At 45.6% G+C, this 24,204-nt stretch overlaps 1 protein-coding gene across 1 annotated transcript in view; it reads left to right on the top strand.

The window, feature by feature from the left end:
* The window catches only part of LOC121537627 (unconventional myosin-VIIa), a 104,087-nt gene that overhangs the window by 33,381 nt on the left and 46,502 nt on the right, over nt 1-24,204 (top strand). The window contains exons 8-21 of the mRNA XM_041845211.2: nt 610-723; nt 4,850-5,003; nt 10,591-10,667; nt 10,838-10,957; nt 11,823-11,965; nt 13,446-13,656; nt 14,151-14,286; nt 18,861-19,027; nt 19,433-19,576; nt 20,756-20,914; nt 21,094-21,189; nt 21,303-21,397; nt 22,500-22,584; nt 23,138-23,356. Coding sequence (XP_041701145.1) covers nt 610-723; nt 4,850-5,003; nt 10,591-10,667; nt 10,838-10,957; nt 11,823-11,965; nt 13,446-13,656; nt 14,151-14,286; nt 18,861-19,027; nt 19,433-19,576; nt 20,756-20,914; nt 21,094-21,189; nt 21,303-21,397; nt 22,500-22,584; nt 23,138-23,356 — 1,920 coding nt within the window. The remainder of the gene's footprint in view (nt 1-609; nt 724-4,849; nt 5,004-10,590; nt 10,668-10,837; nt 10,958-11,822; nt 11,966-13,445; nt 13,657-14,150; nt 14,287-18,860; nt 19,028-19,432; nt 19,577-20,755; nt 20,915-21,093; nt 21,190-21,302; nt 21,398-22,499; nt 22,585-23,137; nt 23,357-24,204) is intronic.

The following is a 24,204-nucleotide window of genomic DNA, read 5'->3' as shown; positions in this document are numbered from 1 at the left end:
ACTGTACATTGCATTGTGTTACTCTGAAAGTAATGTCCCATAATTCTGCACCTTTGGATAGTTGTACTTCCAATTTTGATCATCATGATTTAGTGACTGCAAAGAAAATGTATAGATTTTTTAAATACTTTCCGTTTTGTCTGCTTGGACTCAAGAGATGAGTATAGTTGCTTTAATCTTTTAGCAGGTGTATTTATGTTTTGAGAAGGCAGATACATTTTGAAAACCCATTTACGGTAAAAGACCACAGTTCTGTATCTTGTGGACTCTGTTTTGAATAATGACAACATTGTTCCGAAAAATGCATGTACACGATTGAGAAAAACTGTAAGTCGAATTTTCACTCTCCCATTGACATCATTGCATGACTAAGTGAAAATTCGACTTAAGTGGAAGTTCGCCCCCAAGTTTTGCAGATAATTTCGGGTGGTTAGTAAGTATTGTTTGTATGTGCAGGCCCATAGAGGAAGTGTGTTCTGTGTGTTGTGATTGTGTTTGTATGTGCAGGCCCTTAGAGGAAGTGTGTTCTGTGTGTTGTGATTGTGTTTGTATGTGCAGGCCCATAGAGGAAGTGTGTTCTGTGTGTTGTGATTGTGTTTGTATGTGCAGGCCCCTGAGGAGAGGAACTACCACATATTCTACTGTATGTTGATGGGGATGCCTGCTGAACAGAAGAAGATCCTGTCTCTAGGCAACGCCTCCGAGTACAACTACCTCACCATGGTAACAACCACACACATATCTATATAGTAGCTACCTCACCATGGTAACAACCACACACATATCTATATAGTAGCTACCTCACCATGGTAACAACCACACACATATCTAAATAGTAGCTACCTCACCATGGTAACAACCACACACATATCTAAATAGTAGCTACCTCACCATGGTAACAACCACACACATATCTAAATAGTAGCTACCTCACCATGGTAACAACCACACACATATCTATATAGTAGCTACCTCACCATGGTAACAACCACACACATATCTAAATAGTAGCTACCTCACCATGGTAACAACCACACACATATCTATATAGTAGCTACCTCACCATGGTAACAACCACACACATATCTATATAGTAGCTACCTCACCATGGTAACAACCACACACATATCTATATAGTAGCTACCTCACCATGGTAACAACCACACACATATCTATATAGTAGCTACCTCACCATGGTAACAACCACACACATATCTAAATAGTAGCTACCTCACCATGGTAACAACCACACACATATCTATATAGTAGCTACCTCACCATGGTAACAACCACACACATATCTAAATAGTAGCTACCTCACCATGGTAACAACCACACACATATCTATATAGTAGCTACCTCACCATGGTAACAACCACACACATATCTATATAGTAGCTACCTCACCATGGTAACAACCACACACATATCTATATAGTAGCTACCTCACCATGGTAACAACCACACACATATCTATATAGTAGCTACCTCACCATGGTAACAACCACACACATATCTATATAGTAGCTACCTCACCATTGTAACAACCACACACATATCTATATAGTAGCTACCTCACCATGGTAACAACCACATACATATATATATAGTAGCTACCTCACCATGGTAACAACCACACACATATCTAAATAGTAGCTACCTCACCATGGTAACAACCACACACATATCTATATAGTAGCTACCTCACCATGGTAACAACCACACACATATAGTAGCTACCTCACCATGGTAACAACCACACACATATCTAAATAGTAGCTACCTCACCATGGTAACAACCACACACATATCTATAAAATAGCTACCTCACCATGGTAACAACCACACACATATCTATATAGTAGCTACCTCACCATGGTAACAACCACACACATATCTATAAAATAGCTACCTCATCATGGTAACAACCACACACATATCTATATAGTAGCTACCTCACCATGGTAACAACCACACACATATCTAAATAGTAGCTACCTCACCATGGTAACAACCACACACATATCTATATAGTAGCTACCTCACCATGGTAACAACCACACACATATCTATATAATAGCTACCTCACCATGGTAACAACCACACACATATCTATATAGTAGCTACCTCACCATGGTAACAACCACACACATATAGTAGCTACCTCACCATGGTAACAACCACACACATATCTATATAGTAGCTACCTCATCATGGTAACAACCACACACATATCTATATAGTAGCTACCTCACCATGGTAACAACCACACACATATCTATATAGTAGCTACCTCACCATGGTAACAACCACACACATATATATATAGTAGCTACCTCACCATGGTAACAACCACACACATATCTATATAGTAGCTACCTCACCATGGTAACAACCACACACACATCTATATAGTAGCTACCTCACCATGGTAACAACCACACACATATCTAAATAGTAGCTACCTCACCATGGTAACAACCACACACATATCTATAAAATAGCTACCTCACCATGGTAACAACCACACACATATCTAAATAGTAGCTACCTCACCATGGTAACAACCACACACATATCTATATAGTAGCTACCTCACCATGGTAACAACCAGACACATATCTATATAGTAGCTACCTCACCATGGTAACAACCACACACATATCTATATAGTAGCTACCTCACCATGGTAACAACCACACACATATCTATATAGTAGCTACCTCACCATGGTAACAACCACATACATATCTATATAGTAGCTACCTCACCATGGTAACAACCACACACATATCTATATAGTAGCTACCTCACCATGGTAACAACCACACACATATCTATATAGTAGCTACCTCACCATGGTAACAACCACATACATATCTATATAGTAGCTACCTCACCATGGTAACAACCAGACACATATCTATATAGTAGCTACCTCACCATGGTAACAACCACACACATATCTATATAGTAGCTACCTCACCATGGTAACAACCACACACATATCTAAATAGTAGCTACCTCACCATGGTAACAACCAGACACATATCTATATGGTAGCTACCTCACCATGGTAACAACCACACACATATCTATATAGTAGCTACCTCACCATGGTAACAACCACACACATATCTAAATAGTAGCTACCTCACCATGGTAACAACCAGACACATATCTATATGGTAGCTACCTCACCATGGTAACAACACATAGACATACAGTGCCTTCAGAAAGTATTCAGACCCCTTGACTTTTTCAAAATTTTGTTACGTTTCAACCTTATTCTAAAATTGATTAAATAAAACATTTTCCTCATCAATCTACACACAATACCACATAATGAGAAAGCAAAAACAGGTTTCTAGACATTTTTGCAAATGTATTAAAAATGTAAAACAGAAATACCTTATTTACATAAGTATTCAGACCCTTTGCTATGAAATTGAGCTCAGGTGCATCCTGTTTCCATTGATCATCCTTGAGATGTTTCTTCAACTTGATTGGAGTCCACCTGTGGTAAATTCAATTGATTGGACATGATTTGGAAAGGCACACACCTGTCTATATAAGGTGCACAAACTGAGCAATCGGGGGAGAAGGGCAAGGGCCTTGGTCAGGGAGGTGACCAAGAACCCGATGGTCACTCTGACAGAGCTCCAGAGTTCCTCTGTGGAGATGGGAGAACCTTCCAGAAGGACAACCATCTCTGCAGCACTCCACCAATCAGGTCTTTATGGTAGAGTGGCCAGACGGAAGCCACTCCTCAGTAAAAGGCACATGACAGCCCGCTTGGAGTTTGCCAAAAGGCACCTAAAGACTCTCAGACCATGATAAACCAGATTCTCTGGTCTGATGAAACCAAGATTGAACTCTTTGGCCTGAATGCCAAGTGTCACGTCTGGAAGAAACCTGGCACCATCCCTACGGTGAAGCATGGTGGAGGCAGCATCATGCTGTGGGGATGTTTTTCAGCAGCAGGGACTGGGAGACTAGTCAGGATCGAGGGAAAGATGAACGGAGCAAAGTACAGAGAGATCCTTAGTGAACACCTGCTCCAGAGCGCTCAGGACCTCAGACTGGGGTGAAGGTTCACCTTCTAACAGGACAACAACCCTAAGCACACAGCCAAGACAACGCAGGAGTGGCTTCGGGACAAGTCTCTGAAAGTCCTTGAGTGGCCCAGCCAGAGCCCGGACTTGAACCTGATCAAACATCTCTGGAGAGACCTGAAAATAGCTGTGCAGCGACGCTCCCCATCCAACCTGACAGAGCTTGAGAGGATCTGCAGAGAAGAATGGGAAAAACTCCCCAAATACAGGTGTGCCAAGCTTGTAGCGTCATACCCAAGAAGACTTGAGGCTATAATTGCTGCCAAAGGTGCTTCAACAAAGTACTGTGTAAAGGGTCTGAATACTTATGTAAATGTGATATTTACGTTTTTTTTCTTCTAAAAAACAGTTTTTGCTTTGTCATTATGTGGTATTGTGTGTAGATTGATGTGGGAAAAAATCATGTAATCAATTTTAGAATAAGGCTGTAACGTAACAAAATGTGGAAAAAGTTCAGGGGTCTGAATACTTTCTGAAGGCACTGTATTTCTTTTAACAGATGTTATATACATGTATATGTATTGTGTTTATGGACATCATTGGTTCTACTACCAACACATCACTCTCACACTGGAATGGGATTAACTTCGATCCCTAATGCATACCAGTGTTGCACATGTATGAATTACAAATTATGAATGGATAATTGTTAATTGATCTAAATGGGGACCAGGTCTGAGATGCATCAGTATCATGTTTTTCTGAGCCTGGTTGTTGTTGTTCTGCGTTGCCAGGGTAACTGCACCAGTTGCGATGGGCGTGATGACATTAAGGAGTACGCCCACTTCCGCTCGGCCATGAAGATCCTGATGTTCTCTGAGAATGACTCCTGGGAGATCAACAAGTTACTGGCTGCTTTACTCCACCTGGGAAACGTTGTCTTTGAAGGTCAGGAACAGGGAGGAGAGTTTTATGTCTTTGAAGGTTTGGAACAGGGAGGAGGACTTTACCCTAACCCATCCTCTCTCCTGGTCTAGGATTGGGACTTTGGACCTACTACTGTAATAAGGTTGAGAAAAACATGATGTGAGGAATCACAGAGTAGAGCCATGGTGTGGGCCTGTTGGGGAAGGAGACATTTAGAGGTAGAGCCATGGTGTGGGCCTGTTGGGGGAGACATTTAGAGGTAGAGCCATGGTGTGGGCCTGTTGGGGAAGAAGACATTTAGAGGTAGAGCCATGGTGTGGGCCTGTTGGGGGAGACATTTAGAGGTAGAGCCATGGTGTGGGCCTGTTGGGGAAGAAGACATTTAGAGGTAGAGCCATGGTGTGGGCCTGTTGGGGAAGGAGACATTTAGAGGTAGAGCCATGGTGTGGGCCTGTTGGGGAAGGAGACATTTAGAGGTAGAGCCATGGTGTGGGCCTGTTGGGGAAGACATTTAGAGGTAGAGCCATGGTGTGGGCCTGTTGGGGAGAAGACATTTAGAGGTAGAGCCATGGTGTGGGCCTGTTGGGGAAGGAGACATTTAGAGGTAGAGCCATGGTGTGGGCCTGTTGGGGAAGGAGACATTTAGAGGTAGAGCCATGGTGTGGGCCTGTTGGGGAAGGAGACATTTAGAGGTAGAGCCATGGTGTGGGCCTGTTGGGGAAGGAGACATTTAGAGGTAGAGCCATGGTGTGGGCCTGTTGGGGAAGACATTTAGAGGTAGAGCCATGGTGTGGGCCTGTTGGGGGAAGGAGACATTTAGAGGTAGAGCCATGGTGTGGGCCTGTTGGGGAAGAAGACATTTAGAGGTAGAGCCATGGTGTGGGCCTGTTGGGGAAGACATTTAGAGGTAGAGCCATGGTGTGGGCCTGTTGGGGAAGGAGACATTTAGAGGTAGAGCCATGGTGTGGGCCTGTTGGGGAAGACATTTAGAGGTAGAGCCATGGTGTGGGCCTGTTGGGGAAGGAGACATTTAGAGGTAGAGCCATGGTGTGGGCCTGTTGGGGAAGGAGACATTTAGAGGTAGAGCCATGGTGTGGGCCTGTTGGGGAAGACATTTAGAGGTAGAGCCATGGTGTGGGCCTGTTGGGGAGAAGACATTTAGAGGTAGAGCCATGGTGTGGGCCTGTTGGGGAAGGAGACATTTAGAGGTAGAGCCATGGTGTGGGCCTGTTGGGGAAGGAGACATTTAGAGGTAGAGCCATGGTGTGGGCCTGTTGGGGAAGGAGACATTTAGAGGTAGAGCCATGGTGTGGGCCTGTTGGGGAAGGAGACATTTAGAGGTAGAGCCATGGTGTGGGCCTGTTGGGGAAGGAGACATTTAGAGGTAGAGCCATGGTGTGGGCCTGTTGGGGAGAAGACATTTAGAGGTAGAGCCATGGTGTGGGCCTGTTGGGGAAGGAGACATTTAGAGGTAGAGCCATGGTGTGGGCCTGTTGGGGAAGGAGACATTTAGAGGTAGAGCCATGGTGTGGGCCTGTTGGGGAAGGAGACATTTAGAGGTAGAGCCATGGTGTGGGCCTGTTGGGGAAGGAGACATTTAGAGGTAGAGCCATGGTGTGGGCCTGTTGGGGAAGGAGACATTTAGAGGTAGAGCCATGGTGTGGGCCTGTTGGGGAAGGAGACATTTAGAGGTAGAGCCATGGTGTGGGCCTGTTGGGGAAGACATTTAGAGGTAGAGCCATGGTGTGGGCCTGTTGGGGAAGAATACATTTAGAGGTAGAGCCATGGTGTGGGCCTGTTGGGGAAGGAGACATTTAGAGGTAGAGCCATGGTGTGGGCCTGTTGGGGAAGGAGACATTTAGAGGTAGAGCCATGGTGTGGGCCTGTTGGGGAAGGAGACATTTAGAGGTAGAGCCATGGTGTGGGCCTGTTGGGGGAGACATTTAGAGGTAGAGCCATGGTGTGGGCCTGTTGGGGAGACATTTAGAGGTAGAGCCATGGTGTGGGCCTGTTGGGGAAGAAGACATTTAGAGGTAGAGCCATGGTGTGGGCCTGTTGGGGAATAATACATTTAGAGGTAGAGCCATGGTGTGGGCCTGTTGGGGAATAATACATTTAGAGGTAGAGCCATGGTGTGGGCCTGTTGGGGAAGGAGACATTTAGAGGTAGAGCCATGGTGTGGGCCTGTTGGGGAAGGAGACATTTAGAGGTAGAGCCATGGTGTGGGCCTGTTGGGGAGACATTTAGAGGTAGAGCCATGGTGTGGGCCTGTTGGGGAAGGAGACATTTAGAGGTAGAGCCATGGTGTGGGCCTGTTGGGGAAGGAGACATTTAGAGGTAGAGCCATGGTGTGGGCCTGTTGGGGAAGACATTTAGAGGTAGAGCCATGGTGTGGGCCTGTTGGGGAAGGAGACATTTAGAGATAGAGCCATGGTGTGGGCCTGTTGGGGAAGACATTTAGAGGTAGAGCCATGGTGTGGGCCTGTTGGGGAGAAGACATTTAGAGGTAGAGCCATGGTGTGGGCCTGTTGGGGAAGAAGACATTTAGAGATAGAGCCATGGTGTGGGCCTGTTGGGGAAGGAGACATTTAGAGGTAGAGCCATGGTGTGGGCCTGTTGGGGAAGACATTTAGAGGTAGAGCCATGGTGTGGGCCTGTTGGGGAAGGAGACATTTAGAGGTAGAGCCATGGTGTGGGCCTGTTGGGGAAGGAGACATTTAGAGGTAGAGCCATGGTGTGGGCCTGTTGGGGAAGGAGACATTTAGAGGTAGAGCCATGGTGTGGGCCTGTTGGGGAAGGAGACATTTAGAGGTAGAGCCATGGTGTGGGCCTGTTGGGGAAGGAGACATTTAGAGGTAGAGCCATGGTGTGGGCCTGTTGGGGAAGGAGACATTTAGAGGTAGAGCCATGGTGTGGGCCTGTTGGGGAAGGAGACATTTAGAGGTAGAGCCATGGTGTGGGCCTGTTGGGGAAGGAGACATTTAGAGGTAGAGCCATGGTGTAGGCCTGTTGGGGAAGGAGACATTTAGAGGTAGAGCCATGGTGTGGGCCTGTTGGGGAAGGAGACATTTAGAGGTAGAGCCATGGTGTGGGCCTGTTGGGGAGACATTTAGAGGTAGAGCCATGGTGTGGGCCTGTTGGGGAAGGAGACATTTAGAGGTAGAGCCATGGTGTGGGCCTGTTGGGGAAGGAGACATTTAGAGGTAGAGCCATGGTGTGGGCCTGTTGGGGAAGGAGACATTTAGAGGTAGAGCCATGGTGTGGGCCTGTTGGGGAAGGAGACATTTAGAGGTAGAGCCATGGTGTGGGCCTGTTGGGGAAGACATTTAGAGGTAGAGCCATGGTGTGGGCCTGTTGGGGAAGGAGACATTTAGAGGTAGAGCCATGGTGTGGGCCTGTTGGGGAAGGAGACATTTAGAGGTAGAGCCATGGTGTGGGCCTGTTGGGGAAGACATTTAGAGGTAGAGCCATGGTGTGGGCCTGTTGGGGAGAAGACATTTAGAGGTAGAGCCATGGTGTGGGCCTGTTGGGGGAAGGAGACATTTAGAGGTAGAGCCATGGTGTGGGCCTGTTGGGGAAGGAGACATTTAGAGGTAGAGCCATGGTGTGGGCCTGTTGGGGAAGGAGACATTTAGAGGTAGAGCCATGGTGTGGGCCTGTTGGGGGAGACATTTAGAGGTAGAGCCATGGTGTGGGCCTGTTGGGGGAGACATTTAGAGGTAGAGCCATGGTGTGGGCCTGTTGGGGAAGAAGACATTTAGAGGTAGAGCCATGGTGTGGGCCTGTTGGGGAATAATACATTTAGAGGTAGAGCCATGGTGTGGGCCTGTTGGGGAATAATACATTTAGAGGTAGAGCCATGGTGTGGGCCTGTTGGGGAAGGAGACATTTAGAGGTAGAGCCATGGTGTGGGCCTGTTGGGGAATAATACATTTAGAGGTAGAGCCATGGTGTGGGCCTGTTGGGGAATAATACATTTAGAGGTAGAGCCATGGTGTGGGCCTGTTGGGGAAGGAGACATTTAGAGATAGAGCCATGGTGTGGGCCTGTTGGGGAAGGAGACATTTAGAGGTAGAGCCATGGTGTGGGCCTGTTGGGGAAGGAGACATTTAGAGGTAGAGCCATGGTGTGGGCCTGTTGGGGAAGGAGACATTTAGAGGTAGAGCCATGGTGTAGGCCTGTTGGGGAAGACATTTAGAGGTAGAGCCATGGTGTGGGCCTGTTGGGGAAGGAGACATTTAGAGGTAGAGCCATGGTGTGGGCCTGTTGGGGAGAAGACATTTAGAGGTAGAGCCATGGTGTGGGCCTGTTGGGGAGAGACATTTAGAGGTAGAGCCATGGTGTGGGCCTGTTGGGGAAGAGACATTTAGAGGTAGAGCCATGGTGTGGGCCTGTTGGGGAAGGAGACATTTAGAGGTAGAGCCATGGTGTGGGCCTGTTGGGGGAAGACATTTAGAGGTAGAGCCATGGTGTGGGCCTGTTGGGGAGAAGACATTTAGAGGTAGAGCCATGGTGTGGGCCTGTTGGGGGAGACATTTAGAGGTAGAGCCATGGTGTGGGCCTGTTGGGGAAGGAGACATTTAGAGGTAGAGCCATGGTGTGGGCCTGTTGGGGAAGGAGACATTTAGAGGTAGAGCCATGGTGTGGGCCTGTTGGGGGGAGACATTTAGAGGTAGAGCCATGGTGTGGGCCTGTTGGGGAAGGAGACATTTAGAGGTAGAGCCATGGTGTGGGCCTGTTGGGGAAGGAGACATTTAGAGGTAGAGCCATGGTGTGGGCCTGTTGGGGAAGGAGACATTTAGAGGTAGAGCCATGGTGTGGGCCTGTTGGGGAAGACATTTAGAGGTAGAGCCATGGTGTGGGCCTGTTGGGGAAGAATACATTTAGAGGTAGAGCCATGGTGTGGGCCTGTTGGGGAAGGAGACATTTAGAGGTAGAGCCATGGTGTGGGCCTGTTGGGGAAGGAGACATTTAGAGGTAGAGCCATGGTGTGGGCCTGTTGGGGAAGGAGACATTTAGAGGTAGAGCCATGGTGTGGGCCTGTTGGGGAAGGAGACATTTAGAGGTAGAGCCATGGTGTGGGCCTGTTGGGGAAGGAGACATTTAGAGGTAGAGCCATGGTGTGGGCCTGTTGGGGAAGGAGACATTTAGAGGTAGAGCCATGGTGTGGGCCTGTTGGGGGAGACATTTAGAGGTAGAGCCATGGTGTGGGCCTGTTGGGGAGACATTTAGAGGTAGAGCCATGGTGTGGGCCTGTTGGGGAAGAAGACATTTAGAGGTAGAGCCATGGTGTGGGCCTGTTGGGGAATAATACATTTAGAGGTAGAGCCATGGTGTGGGCCTGTTGGGGAATAATACATTTAGAGGTAGAGCCATGGTGTGGGCCTGTTGGGGAAGGAGACATTTAGAGGTAGAGCCATGGTGTGGGCCTGTTGGGGAATAATACATTTAGAGGTAGAGCCATGGTGTGGGCCTGTTGGGGAATAATACATTTAGAGGTAGAGCCATGGTGTGGGCCTGTTGGGGAAGAAGACATTTTTGCATTTCCAATCCATTGGGCCGCTGAAGGACCTACTTTAACTGACTTCCTTATCTTTGATCCTTCCAGCCACCATTTTGAGTAATCTGGAGAGCTGTGACGTCACGATGTCAAATCATTTCAACATGGCCAGCAAACTTCTGGAGGTAAGCCTGTCACTAGCCTCAATCCCAGACGTTCTAGGTGTCTCCATACCCCAAAACTGCTTTCAGTTCTCGAGAATACGAAGGGTACACAAGAAAATGGTGTGATATCTGTTAGCTCCAGACTAACCTGTCACTGACCTCTGTGATGTCCCTCTCTGTTTGTGGTCCAGGTGGACCCCAAGGCCCTGGAGAAGAGTCTGACCCAGCGCTCCTTTATGACCTCCAGGGAGAGTGTGACCAAACCCCTCACCTCAGCCCAAGCCATGGACGGCAGAGACGCGTTTGTCAAGGTGAGGCTGGTACCACTTGTTGTCTTGTTTGTACTGTCTTGCCAAATTGAGTGCCAGTGACCATAGGAGTTGGCAAGACAGCACGAACAGACCTGGGACCAGGCTAGGTAATGACTATAGGAGTTGGCAAGACAGCACGAACAGATCTGGGACCAGGCTAGGTAATGACTATAGGAGTTGGTAAGACAGCACAAACAGATCTGGGACCAGGCTAGGTAATGACTATAGGAGTTGGCAAGACAGCACAAACAGACCTGGGACCAGGCTAGATAATGACTATAGGAGTTGGCAAGACAGCACGAACAGATCTGGGACCAGGCTAGGTAATGACTATAGGAGTTGGTAAGACAGCACAAACAGATCTGGGACCAGGCTAGGTAATGACTATAGGAGTTGGCAAGACAGCACACACAGGTCTGGGACCAGGCTAGGTAATGACTATAGGAGTTGGCAAGACAGCACAAACAGATCTGGGACCAGGCTAGGTAATGACTATAGGAGTTGGTAAGACAGCACAAACAGGTATGGGACCAGGCTAGGTAATGACTATAGGAGTTGGTAAGACAGCACAAAGGTCTGGGACCAGGCTAGGTAATGACTATAGGAGTTGGTAAGACAGCACAAACGGGTCTGGGACCAGGCTAGGGGACAGCATCTGCTCTTACTAAGACCATAATATATCTGGAGCTTAAATCAGACACTCTTCTTTGGGAACCTTTCAGTCATGGGGTAAAAATAGAAACATTATCATCTCCGATGCTTGGCTATAATATAATTCTGTCTGTTAGATAATGTGTGATAATATGTGATAATGCATTATAACAATGATAATACTGTATGATAATGTACTTCATTCTCCCCCTAGGCCATCTATGGTAGACTGTTTGTCTGGGTGGTGGGGAAGATCAACAAGGCTGTGTTCAAGCCTCCTCCTGAGGACACTAAACACGTCAGACAGTCTATCGGTCTGCTGGACATCTTTGGCTTCGAGAACTTCAACAAGAACAGGTCTGTACCATCACAACATATTTCATTCATTCCTGTGGGAGGATTAAGGTTGCAAAATTCCAGTAACTTTTGCAAAATTCCCAGATTTCTCTTGAAATTCAGTTTGGAGGATTCCGGAATTGGAGAAAAGTTACCAGAGTTTTACAACCTTAGGGGGACGAAAGTCAGTCACCCTTTATGACTTTGCTCTAACTCCCTAAAGTCAGTCACCCTTAGTGACCTTACCCTAACTCCCTAAAGTCAGTCACCCTTTATGACTTTACTCTAACTCCCTAAAGTCAGTCACCCTTAGTGACCTTACCCTAACTCCCTAAAGTCAGTCACCCTTAGTGACTTTGCTCTAACTCCCTAAAGTCAGTCACCCTTAGTGACCTTACCCTAACTCCCTAAAGTCAGTCACCCTTAGTGACTTTACCCTAACTCCCTAAAGTCAGTCACCCTTAGTGACCTTACCCTAACTCCCTAAAGTCAGTCACCCTTAGTGACCTTACCCTAACTCCCTAAAGTCAGTCACCCTTAGTGACTTTACCCTACCTCCCTAAAGTCAGTCACCCTTAGTGACTTTACTCTAACGCCCTAAAGTCAGTCACCCTTAGTGACTTTACTCTAACTCCCTAAAGTCAGTCACCCTTAGTGACTTTACTCTTAACTTCCTAAAGTCAGTCACCCTTTGTGACTTTACTACTCTAACTCCCTAAAGTCAGTCACCCTTAGTGACTTTACTCTAACTCCCTAAAGTCAGTCACCCTTAGTGACTTTACTCTAACTCCCTAAAGTCAGTCACCCTTAGTGACTTTACTCTAACTCCCTAAAGTCAGTCACCCTTAGTGACTTTACTCTAACTCCCTAAAGTCAGTCACCCTTAGTGACTTTACTCTAACTCCCTAATGTCAGTCACCCTTAGTGACTTTACTCTAACTCCCTAAAGTCAGTCACCCTTAGTGACTTTACTCTAACTCCCTAAAGTCAGTCACCCTTAGTGACTTTACTCTAACTCCCTAAAGTCAGTCACCCTTAGTGACTTTACTCTTAACTTCCTAAAGTCAGTCACCCTTTGTGACTTTACTACTCTAACTCCCTAAAGTCAGTCACCCTTAGTGACTTTACTCTAACTCCCTAAAGTCAGTCACCCTTAGTGACTTTACTCTAACTCCCTAAAGTCAGTCACCCTTAGTGACTTTACTCTAACTCCCTAAAGTCAGTCACCCTTAGTGACTTTACTCTAACTCCCTAAAGTCAGTCACCCTTAGTGACTTTACTCTAACTCCCTAATGTCAGTCACCCTTAGTGACTTTACTCTAACTCCCTAAAGTCAGTCACCCTTAGTGACTTTACTCTAACTCCCTAAAGTCAGTCACCCTTAGTGACTTTACTCTAACTCCCTAAAGTCAGTCACCCTTAGTGACTTTACTCTAACTCCCTAAAGTGTGTCGACCATTCTTTTGATTATTGTGTGGGTTGTTTGCTTGTTTCGTTGTAGTTTTGAGCAGCTGTGTATCAACTTCGCCAACGAGCAGCTGCAGCAGTTCTTCGTGAAGCATGTCTTCAAGCTGGAGCAGGATGAGTACGCCTGCGAGAACATCGTCTGGAAGCACATTGAATACAACGACAACCAGAGAACACTGGACGTGCTGGCCAACAAGTCTCTTAACATCCTGGCACTTATCGACGAGGAAAGCAACTTCCCCAAGGTACCCAGCTTCCGCCCTGCACTTTAAGACTGCGTCACAAAGGGCCTTGTATTTTCTACATAGTGCACTACTGCCCATAGGGCTCTCGTCAATAGTAGTATACTACAGTATGTACAGAATAGAAGACATCTGGGATGCAAACTAATTCGGTGGTTCTCAAATGTTTTGGTTACTGTTCCCCAATTACATTTTGCTCTGAAGTGCCCCCCTCGTGTGCAACTGATTATAAGGCCTATGTTCTTATGAGTCTTCCCAAATACCCCCTGTGGATAGGCCGGGTACCCCAAGGGTACTAGTAACCCAGGTTGAGAACCATAGCTCTAATGTACAAGTGAGGCCCTGTGACAGACTAGCGTCCTGTCTAGGGGGTGTATTTGTACATCAAGCTGCCTCAAGAAATAGTCTCCTACCATATGGGCCGTTCTGGCTCGGACAAGTGAAAGGTCCTAACTCTTCTGTTCTTTGTTCTGTTGTGTGTGTGTGTGTGTGTGCAGGGTACAGATACTACCATGATCAACAAGATGAACCAGGTACATGGGAAGGGCGATGTCTATATTCCCCCTAAAAACAACCACGACACGCAGTTTGGAATCCAGCATTTCGCTGGGGTGGTCCACTACGATTCAAAAGGTATTCTAAAGATTTCTAAGACGCGTACTTTGTATTGCTATAATCTAAACTGTAATGATTTAATATCAAATCAAATTGTATTAGTCACATGCTTCGTAAACAACAGGTGTAGACCAACAGTGAAATACTTACTTACGGGTCCTTCTCAACAATACAGAGAGAAAGAAAATAGAGAAATCATAGAACAGTAAAACACGTAATAATAAAAGTAGTAATAGATAAACAATGAGTACCGATAACTTGGCTATATACACGGGGTACCAGTACCGAGTCAATGATAACTTGGCTATATACACGGGGTACCAGTACCGAGTCAATGATAACTTGGCTATATACACTGGGTACCAGTACAGAGTCAATGATAACTTGGCTATATACACTGGGTACCAGTACCGAGTCAATGATAACTTGGCTATATACACTGGGTACCAGTACCGAGTCAATGATAACTTGGCTATATACACTGGGTACCAGTACCGAGTCAATGATAACTTGGCTATATACACTGGGTACCAGTACCGAGTCAATGATAACTTGGCTATATACACTGGGTACCAGTACCGAGTCAATGATAACTTGGCTATATACACGGGGTACCAGTACCGAGTCAATGATAACTTGGCTATATACACGGGGTACCAGTACAGAGTCAATGATAACTTGGCTATATACACTGGGTACCAGTACCGAGTCAATGATAACTTGGCTATATACACAGGGTACCAGTACCGAGTCAATGATAACTTGGCTATATACACTGGGTACCAGTACCGAGTCAATGATAACTTGGCTATATACACTGGGTACCAGTACCGAGTCAATGATAACTTGGCTATATACACGGGGTACCAGTACCGAGTCAATGATAACTTGGCTATATACACTGGGTACCAGTACAGAGTCAATGATAACTTGGCTATATACACTGGGTACCAGTACCGAGTCAATGATAACTTGGCTATATACACGGGGTACCAGTACAGAGTCAATGATAACTTGGCTATATACACTGGGTACCAGTACAGAGTCAATGATAACTTGGCTATATACACTGGGTACCAGTACAGAGTCAATGATAACTTGGCTATATACACTGGGTACCAGTACCGAGTCAATGATAACTTGGCTATATACACGGGGTACCAGTACAGAGTCAATGATAACTTGGCTATATACACTGGGTACCAGTACCGAGTCAATGATAACTTGGCTATATACACGGGGTACCAGTACAGAGTCAATGATAACTTGGCTATATACACTGGGTACCAGTACAGAGTCAATGATAACTTGGCTATATACACTGGGTACCAGTACCGAGTCAATGATAACTTGGCTATATACACTGGGTACCAGTACCGAGTCAATGATAACTTGGCTATATACACGGGGTACCAGTACAGAGTCAATGATAACTTGGCTATATACACTGGGTACCAGTACAGAGTCAATGATAACTTGGCTATATACACGGGGTACCAGTACCGAGTCAATGATAACTTGGCTATATACACTGGGTACCAGTACCGAGTCAATGATAACTTGGCTATATACACGGGGTACCAGTACAGAGTCAATGATAACTTGGCTATATACACGGGGTACCAGTACCGAGTCAATGATAACTTGGCTATATACACTGGGTACCAGTACAGAGTCAATGATAACTTGGCTATATACACTGGGTACCAGTACCGAGTCAATGATAACTTGGCTATATACACGGGGTACCAGTACAGAGTCAATGATAACTTGGCTATATACACTGGGTACCAGTACCGAGTCAATGATAACTTGGCTATATACACTGGGTACCAGTACAGAGTCAATGATAACTTGGCTATATACACTGGGTACCAGTACCGAGTCAATGATAACTTGGCTATATACACGGGGTACCAGTACAGAGTCAATGATAACTTGGCTATATACACTGGGTACCAGTACCGAGTCAATGATAACTTGGCTATATACACGGGGTACCAGTACAGAGTCAATGATAACTTGGCTATATACACTGGGTACCAGTACAGAGTCAATGATAACTTGGCTATATACACTGGGTACCAGTACCGAGTCAATGATAACTTGGCTATATACACTGGGTACCAGTACCGAGTCAATGATAACTTGGCTATATACACGGGGTACCAGTACCGAGTCAATGATAACTTGGCTATATACACTGGGTACCAGTACAGAGTCAATGATAACTTGGCTATATACACGGGGTACCAGTACCGAGTCAATGATAACTTGGCTATATACACAGGGTACCAGTACCGAGTCAATGATAACTTGGCTATATACACTGGGTACCAGTACCGAGTCAATGATAACTTGGCTATATACACTGGGTACCAGTACCGAGTCAATGATAACTTGGCTATATACACGGGGTACCAGTACCGAGTCAATGATAACTTGGCTATATACACTGGGTACCAGTACCGAGTCAATGATAACTTGGCTATATACACTGGGTACCAGTACAGAGTCAATGATAACTTGGCTATATACAGGGGGTACCAGTACCGAGTCAATGATAACTTGGCTATATACACTGGGTACCAGTACCGAGTCAATGATAACTTGGCTATATACACTGGGTACCAGTACAGAGTCAATGATAACTTGGCTATATACACTGGGTACCAGTACAGAGTCAATGATAACTTGCCTATATACACTGGGTACCAGTACCGAGTCAATGATAACTTGGCTATATACACTGGGTACCAGTACCGAGTCAATGATAACTTGGCTATATACACTGGGTACCAGTACTGAGTCAATGATAACTTGGCTATATACACTGGGTACCAGTACAGAGTCAATGATAACTTGGCTATATACACTGGGTACCAGTACAGAGTCAATGATAACTTGGCTATATACACTGGGTACCAGTACTGAGTCAATGATAACTTGGCTATATACACTGGGTACCAGTACAGAGTCAATGATAACTTGGCTATATACACTGGGTACCAGTACCGAGTCAATGATAACTTGGCTATATACACTGGGTACCAGTACCGAGTCAATGATAACTTGGCTATATACACTGGGTACCAGTACCGAGTCAATGATAACTTGGCTATATACACGGGGTACCAGTATGATAACTTGGCTATATACACTGGGTACCAGTACAGAGTCAATGATAACTTGGCTATATACACTGGGTACCAGTACCGAGTCAATGATAACTTGGCTATATACACTGGGTACCAGTACGAGTCAATGATAACTTGGCTATATACACTGGGTACCAGTACCGAGTCAATGATAACTTGGCTATATACACTGGGTACCAGTACTGAGTCAATGATAACTTGGCTATATACACTGGGTACCAGTACAGAGTCAATGATAACTTGGCTATATACACTGGGTACCAGTACCGAGTCAATGATAACTTGGCTATATACACTGGGTACCAGTACCGAGTCAATGATAACTTGGCTATATACACTGGGTACCAGTACCGAGTCAATGATAACTTGGCTATATACACGGGGTACCAGTATGATAACTTGGCTATATACACTGGGTACCAGTACAGAGTCAATGATAACTTGGCTATATACACTGGGTACCAGTACCGAGTCAATGATAACTTGGCTATATACACTGGGTACCAGTACCGAGTCAATGATAACTTGGCTATATACACGGGGGTACCAGTATGATAACTTGGCTATATACACTGGGTACCAGTACAGAGTCAATGATAACTTGGCTATATACACTGGGTACCAGTACCGAGTCAATGATAACTTGGCTATATACACGGGGTACCAGTATGATAACTTGGCTATATACACTGGGTACCAGTACAGAGTCAATGATAACTTGGCTATATACACGGGGTACCAGTATGATAACTTGGCTATATACACTGGGTACCAGTACCAGGGGTATGAGGTAATTGAGGTAGAGACTGTGTGTACAACTGTTAATAAAGTGACAGATAGTAAATGGTAGCACCAGCGTATGTGATGAGTCAAAAAGTTACTGCAAAAAGGGTCAGTGCAGATAGTCCGGGTAGCTATTTGGTTAACTTTTTAACTAACAAGTTAGCAGTCTTATAGCTTGGGGGTAGAAGCTGTTCAGGGTCCTGTTGGTTCCAGACTTGGTGCACCGGTACCGCTTACCTTGCGGTAGCAGAGAGAACAGTCTATGACTTGGGTGGCTGGAGTCTTTGACAATTTTTTAGGGCCTTCCTCTGGCACCGCCTGGTATAAAGGTCCTGGATGGCAGGTAGCTTGGCTCATGCATGCTTCAGTGTTGCTTGCCTCGAAGCGAGCACAGAAGTGATGCGGCCTTGTGAATGTTAACCTGTTTTAAATGACAGTTTCTACCTGTACCACTTCACCACTTTACTTATTTGTAGTGAAAACCTGCCCAATACTTCTATATATAACCTGTATGTTCTTGCCTGTGTCCCAAATGGCACCCTATTCCCGACATAGTGCACCACCCTATGGGTCCTATGGGTCAAAAGTAGTGCACTATAGAGGGAAGAAGGTGCCATTTGGGATGCACACTAGTATAATCTTGTTATTTAGGTTTCCTTGACAAGAACAGAGATGCTCTGAGCACTGACCTCATCCAACTGGTGGCGACGTCGTCCAATAAGCTGCTGACGCAGGCATTCCAGAATGAGCTCTCCTCCAATAGCGTGATAGCCAGCGCCAACCCCAAGATGTTCATCACTCCCAAGAACTCTCTACGGGTCAGTGGAGCCCTGAGAAAATCCCCTGGGGGTGCTGGGAAACCCTGGAGGAGCTTCAATATAACACAGATACTCAGTGGGAAAAGATGGTTGAAATTATGTCATTATCTGGTTGAAATTATGTCATTATCTGGTTGAAATTATGTCATTATCTGGTTGAAATTATGTCATTATCTGGTTGAAATTATGTCATTATCTGGTTGAAATTATGTCATTACCTGGTTGAAATTATGTCATTATCTGGTTGAAATTATGTCATTATCTGGTTGTAGTGGTAGTGATGTAATATCAACTAGCATTGCCCACTGCGTAGTAGGCCAGTTCGGTTTAATTTGCTGCAATTTACATAGTCATATTTCTCTCCCTCACAGCCTCTTCAGCCTTTTCCTCTCTCTCTCTCTATAGCAGCAAGCGGCTGATGCTAAGAAGCGTGTTCCTACGTTGAGTGGTCAGTTCCGACAGTCCCTAGATTCCCTGATGAAGACCCTGACAGTCTGCCAGCCCTACTTCATACGCTGCATCAAGCCCAACGACTTCAAGAAGCCCATGGTACGCCAGGAGGGTTTTAATCGCAGAGATACTCTTAAGTTGGGCTCCCGAGTGGCGCAGCGGTCTAAGGCACTGCATCTTTGTGCTATAGGCGTCACTACAGACCGAGTGGCGCAGCGGTCTAAGGCACTGCATCTCAGTGCTTGAGGCGTCACTACAGACCCCCCTGGTTCGATTCCAGGCTGTATCACAACCGGCCGTGATTTGGGAGTCCCATAGGGCGGCGCACAATTGGCCCAGCGTCGTCCGGGTTTGGCCGTCATTGTAAATAAGAATTTGTTCTTAACTGACTTGCCTAGTTAAATAAAGGTAAAATAAAATAAAAATTAGTTATAATATGTAATCATATTGTTTTAATACAGTCACCTTAAACCATGAGAGCTGTGTTGAAATGTCTGTCCCTTAACTTGTGTTTATTTGTTATCTGAAACCGTTCATAGTACTCTTATCATATTTCGAAACCTCTGAATACTCTGCCTGATATAGTGGTTATGTAACAGACATCATGCTGCTTGCTTAACAGTGTATCTTCTTCGATCACAAACCCTCAATTCAAGTCAGTTACAGTTACTAGGCTGGTAACTCCATTGCCCTGTCCGCACATTTGTTTTTGTTTTCTCTCATTTGAGCTCCACGGTATGACCGAGAGCTGTGTGTATCCGTCCCTGTTTTAGCTGTTTGACAGAGAGCTGTGTATCCGTCCCTGTTTTAGCTGTTTGACAGAGAGCTCTGTATCCGTCCCTGTTTGACAGAGAGCTGTGTATCCGTCCCTGTTTTAGCTGTTTGACAGAGAGCTGTGTATCCGTCCCTGTTTGACAGAGAGCTGTGTATCCGTCCCTGTTTTAGCTGTTTGACAGAGAGCTGTGTATCCGTCCCTGTTTTAGCTGTTTGACAGAGAGCTGTGTATCCGTCCCTGTTTTAGCTGTTTGACAGAGAGCTGTGTATCCGTCCCTGTTTTAGCTGTTTGACAGAGAGCTGTGTATCCGTCCCTGTTTGACAGAGAGCTCTGTATCCGTCCCTGTTTTAGCTGTTTGACAGAGAGCTGTGTATCCGTCCCTGTTTTAGCTGTTTGACAGAGAGCTCTGTATCCGTCCCTGTTTTAGCTGTTTGACAGAGAGCTGTGTATCCGTCCCTGTTTTAGCTGTTTGACAGAGAGCTCTGTATCCGTCCCTGTTTTAGCTGTTTGACAGAGAGCTGTGTATGCGTCAGCTGCGCTACTCTGGGATGATGGAGACCATTAGGATCAGGAAGGCTGGCTATCCCATCCGCTACACCTTCGATGAGTTCCTGGAGCGATACCGCGTGCTGCTCAAGACCACCCTCTGTGACCCCAAAGTGGTGAGAAGAAATGTTTCAGATGTTGTTGTTGTTGTTTATTGTTTATTGCATCACTGCAACTTAACTCCCATCTCGTGGCTCAACCACAGAAAACATGTTTGTTGTTTAAATCTGATAGCTAAATATCTTCATAACTTGGCATGTGTAGAGCCCCATGAGAGAATGTGTTGCTTTTACAGGAGTCTCTACAGAAATGCGCCGAATGCATCTGTGAGACCGCTCTTGCTGGACACGAGGGTGACTGGAAGACTGGCAAGACAAAGATATTTTTGAAGGTAACAATCAATTGTTCAGCTGACCTTTTTTAGGTTTCATCCCTAGCGTAGTGGTCTATCCGGGGTTTGAAGGATGGAAGGTGGAGTAAAAAAGAGCTGTCTCTCATTTCCAGGACTTCCACGACACCTTGTTGGAGCTGGAGAGAATGAAGGAGTTGAACGAGAAAGCCCTGCTGATCCAGAGGGTGCTGCGAGGCTACAAGCATCGGTATGATATCAGGCCAAGCAGCTGGATGTACAGTCTATGGTGGGGGGGGGTGGGGGCCAAGGCATCACTATATATCGCCGTCCTAAATGGCATCCAATTCCCTACATAGTGCACTTCTTTTGACCGAAGCCCTATGACCCCTGGTCAAAAGTAGTGCACTATACAGGGAATAGGGTGCCATTTGGGATGCAGGCTATGGTAGTCTCAAATCAAATTGTATTTGTCACATACACGTGTTTTAGCAGATGTTATTGCGGGTGTAGCGAAATGCTTGTGCTTCTAGCTCCGACAGTGCAGTAATATCTAACAAGTCATATCTAACAATTTCACAACATATACCCAATACACACAAATCTAAGTAAGGAATGGGATTTAAGAATATATACATATATGGACAAGCAATGACAGAGCGGCATGGACTAAGATACAGAATAATATTATAGAATAGAATGCAGTATATACATATGAGATGAGTAGTGCAAGATATGTAAACATTACTAAAGTGACTAGTGTTCCATTTCTTAAAGTGGCCAGTGATTTCAATAGGCAGCAGCAGCCTCTAATGTGCTAGTGATGGCTATTTAACAGTCTGATGGCCTTGAGATAGAAGCTGTTTTTCATTCTCTCAGTCCCAGCTTTGATGCAGCTGTACTGACCTCGCCTTCTGGATGATAGCTGGGTGAACAGGCAGTGGCTCGGGTGGTTGATGTCCTTGATGATCTTTTTGGCCTTCCTGTGACATCGGGTGCTGTAGGTGTCTTGGAGGGCGGGTAGTTTGCCCCCGGTAATGCGTTCGGCAGACCGCACCACCCTCTGGAGAGCCCTGCGGTTGCGGGCGGTGCAGTTGCCGTACCAGGCGGTGATACAGCCCGACAGGATGCTCTCAATTGTGCATCTGGAAAAGTTTTAGGTGCCAAGCCAAATTTCTTCAGCCTCCTGAGGTTGAAGAGGCTCTGTTGCGCCTTCTTCACCACACTGTCTGTGTGGGTGGACCATTTCAGATTGTCAGTGATGTGTACGCCAAGGAACTTGAAGCTTTCTTGTTGTTATGTAATGTGACAGTCCATTGAGATGTCTTCGTCTTCTAAATGTCACCCGGCAGGAGACAGTTCCTGAGACAGAAGTCCTCGGCGCTGGTCATTCAGAAACACTGGAGAGGCCACAAAGGCAGAAAGCTGTACAGAGTGGTGAGTTACTGTGGATCACAAGCTTTTAACTTATCCAAACCATCCAGAACACAGTTAAACATAATGACGTAGCACCAAAAAAAAATACACTTCTATCAAAATATACCATCTATCTAAATATACCATCTATCTAAATATACCATCTGTCAAAATATACCATCTATCTAAATATACCATCTATCTAAATATACCATCTATCTAAATATACCATCTGTCTAAATATACCATCTATCAAAATATACCATCTATCTAAATATACCATCTATCTAAATATACCATCTATCTAAATATACCATCTATCTAAATATACCATCTATCTAAATATACCATGACACTGTTGTGTGATATGGTTTCTGACATTTAACCTTTCGCCTCTTGCCTTCTCATACCACCGGAGGTGTGCAGTTATTTCCCCGACAATGCACATTCTGTTGTGCTTAAGTGCATACATATAAGGAGAAGGTTTTGTGAACGACCTATGCTCCCCCACAAAGAGCAAATGGGTTTAAGCCAAGCTTACATATAACCCGTTTATGGCCTTTCTCTCCTCCAGGTCCAGCTGGGTTTTGCTCGTCTGCAGGCGAAGGTCCGAGCCCGCCAGCTGCAGTACCACTACCAGCAGAAGAGGGCTGCTGCGGTCCTGCTCCAGGCCCAGTCGCGGGGTTACCTGGCCAGAAAGGAGTGGCAGAGGAAGAGGCAGGCGGTGGTCCTCCTGCAGGCTAACACCAGGGGCATGCTGGCTAGGAAGCAAGTGAAGAACATGAAGAGAGGCGTAAGAAGACCTCACCTTTTCAATATGCTACGTTCACCGTTCAGTATTGATCTCTTAAACGTTAAGTCCTCTATTTAGGGGACTTTGAGCAGTCCTGGACCGGTTCCAACCAACATTTTGTTTGTGTGTACAGAGCGCTCTGTGAACCGCGCAACATCAATTGCTGTGTTCACTCCGGGACCGCTCTGGTTGTCCCGCTTCGCATGCTGTTCTCCGCTCTCGTCTGAGATGCAGTACGTGAAATCTGACACCTCATTTGCATAGGGAGCAACGCGTCACATTTTCTGGCCTATCCAGACAAAGGATCGAGCTTCCTTGGCTGTGAACCTCGAAGCTCCGTTTTACAATATTCTATATGAAACGGGAGACTCTAGCGATAGCAGCAAACACGGTCTCATCTCACTGGATTTAGAGCTCTCAACAGGAAGAATACTACATCATTTTGTAGAATTGAAACAAGACAACTTTCTCTTGGTCACAGAGCGACAAAATAATATATTGCTTAAAGCTGAAGTTGCAATGAGTCAGTAGACATTTGAATGGTGTCTCTGCGTCGCTCAGAGGATGCCGGGCAGAAAATGCTCTGTCATCCGTTATATGAAATGGTGCCAATTGTGTACTGTCACTAAGTATAGTCATATATATTTTCCAGTTCTAGAGAAAGGTGAAATCGTATATAATAATTTGATTGTTACCGCGTTTAGAAAGCATTTCAAACATTTCAAGCCCTATTCTCCCACTTTTGTTGAAAAGGAAAATAAACGTGATTTTTCATATGTTCACATTTTTTATAATATTTGTACTGTGTACTTGAGCTTGTGTCCTCAAAAGTGACTACACCTCAAAAA

The sequence above is a fragment of the Coregonus clupeaformis genome, chromosome 11, assembly GCF_020615455.1.
Source record: "Coregonus clupeaformis isolate EN_2021a chromosome 11, ASM2061545v1, whole genome shotgun sequence".
Classification (NCBI taxonomy): Eukaryota; Metazoa; Chordata; class Actinopteri; order Salmoniformes; family Salmonidae; genus Coregonus; species Coregonus clupeaformis.
The sequence above is the reverse complement of the archived record's forward strand: the minus strand, read 5'-3'. Positions and strand labels throughout refer to the sequence as shown.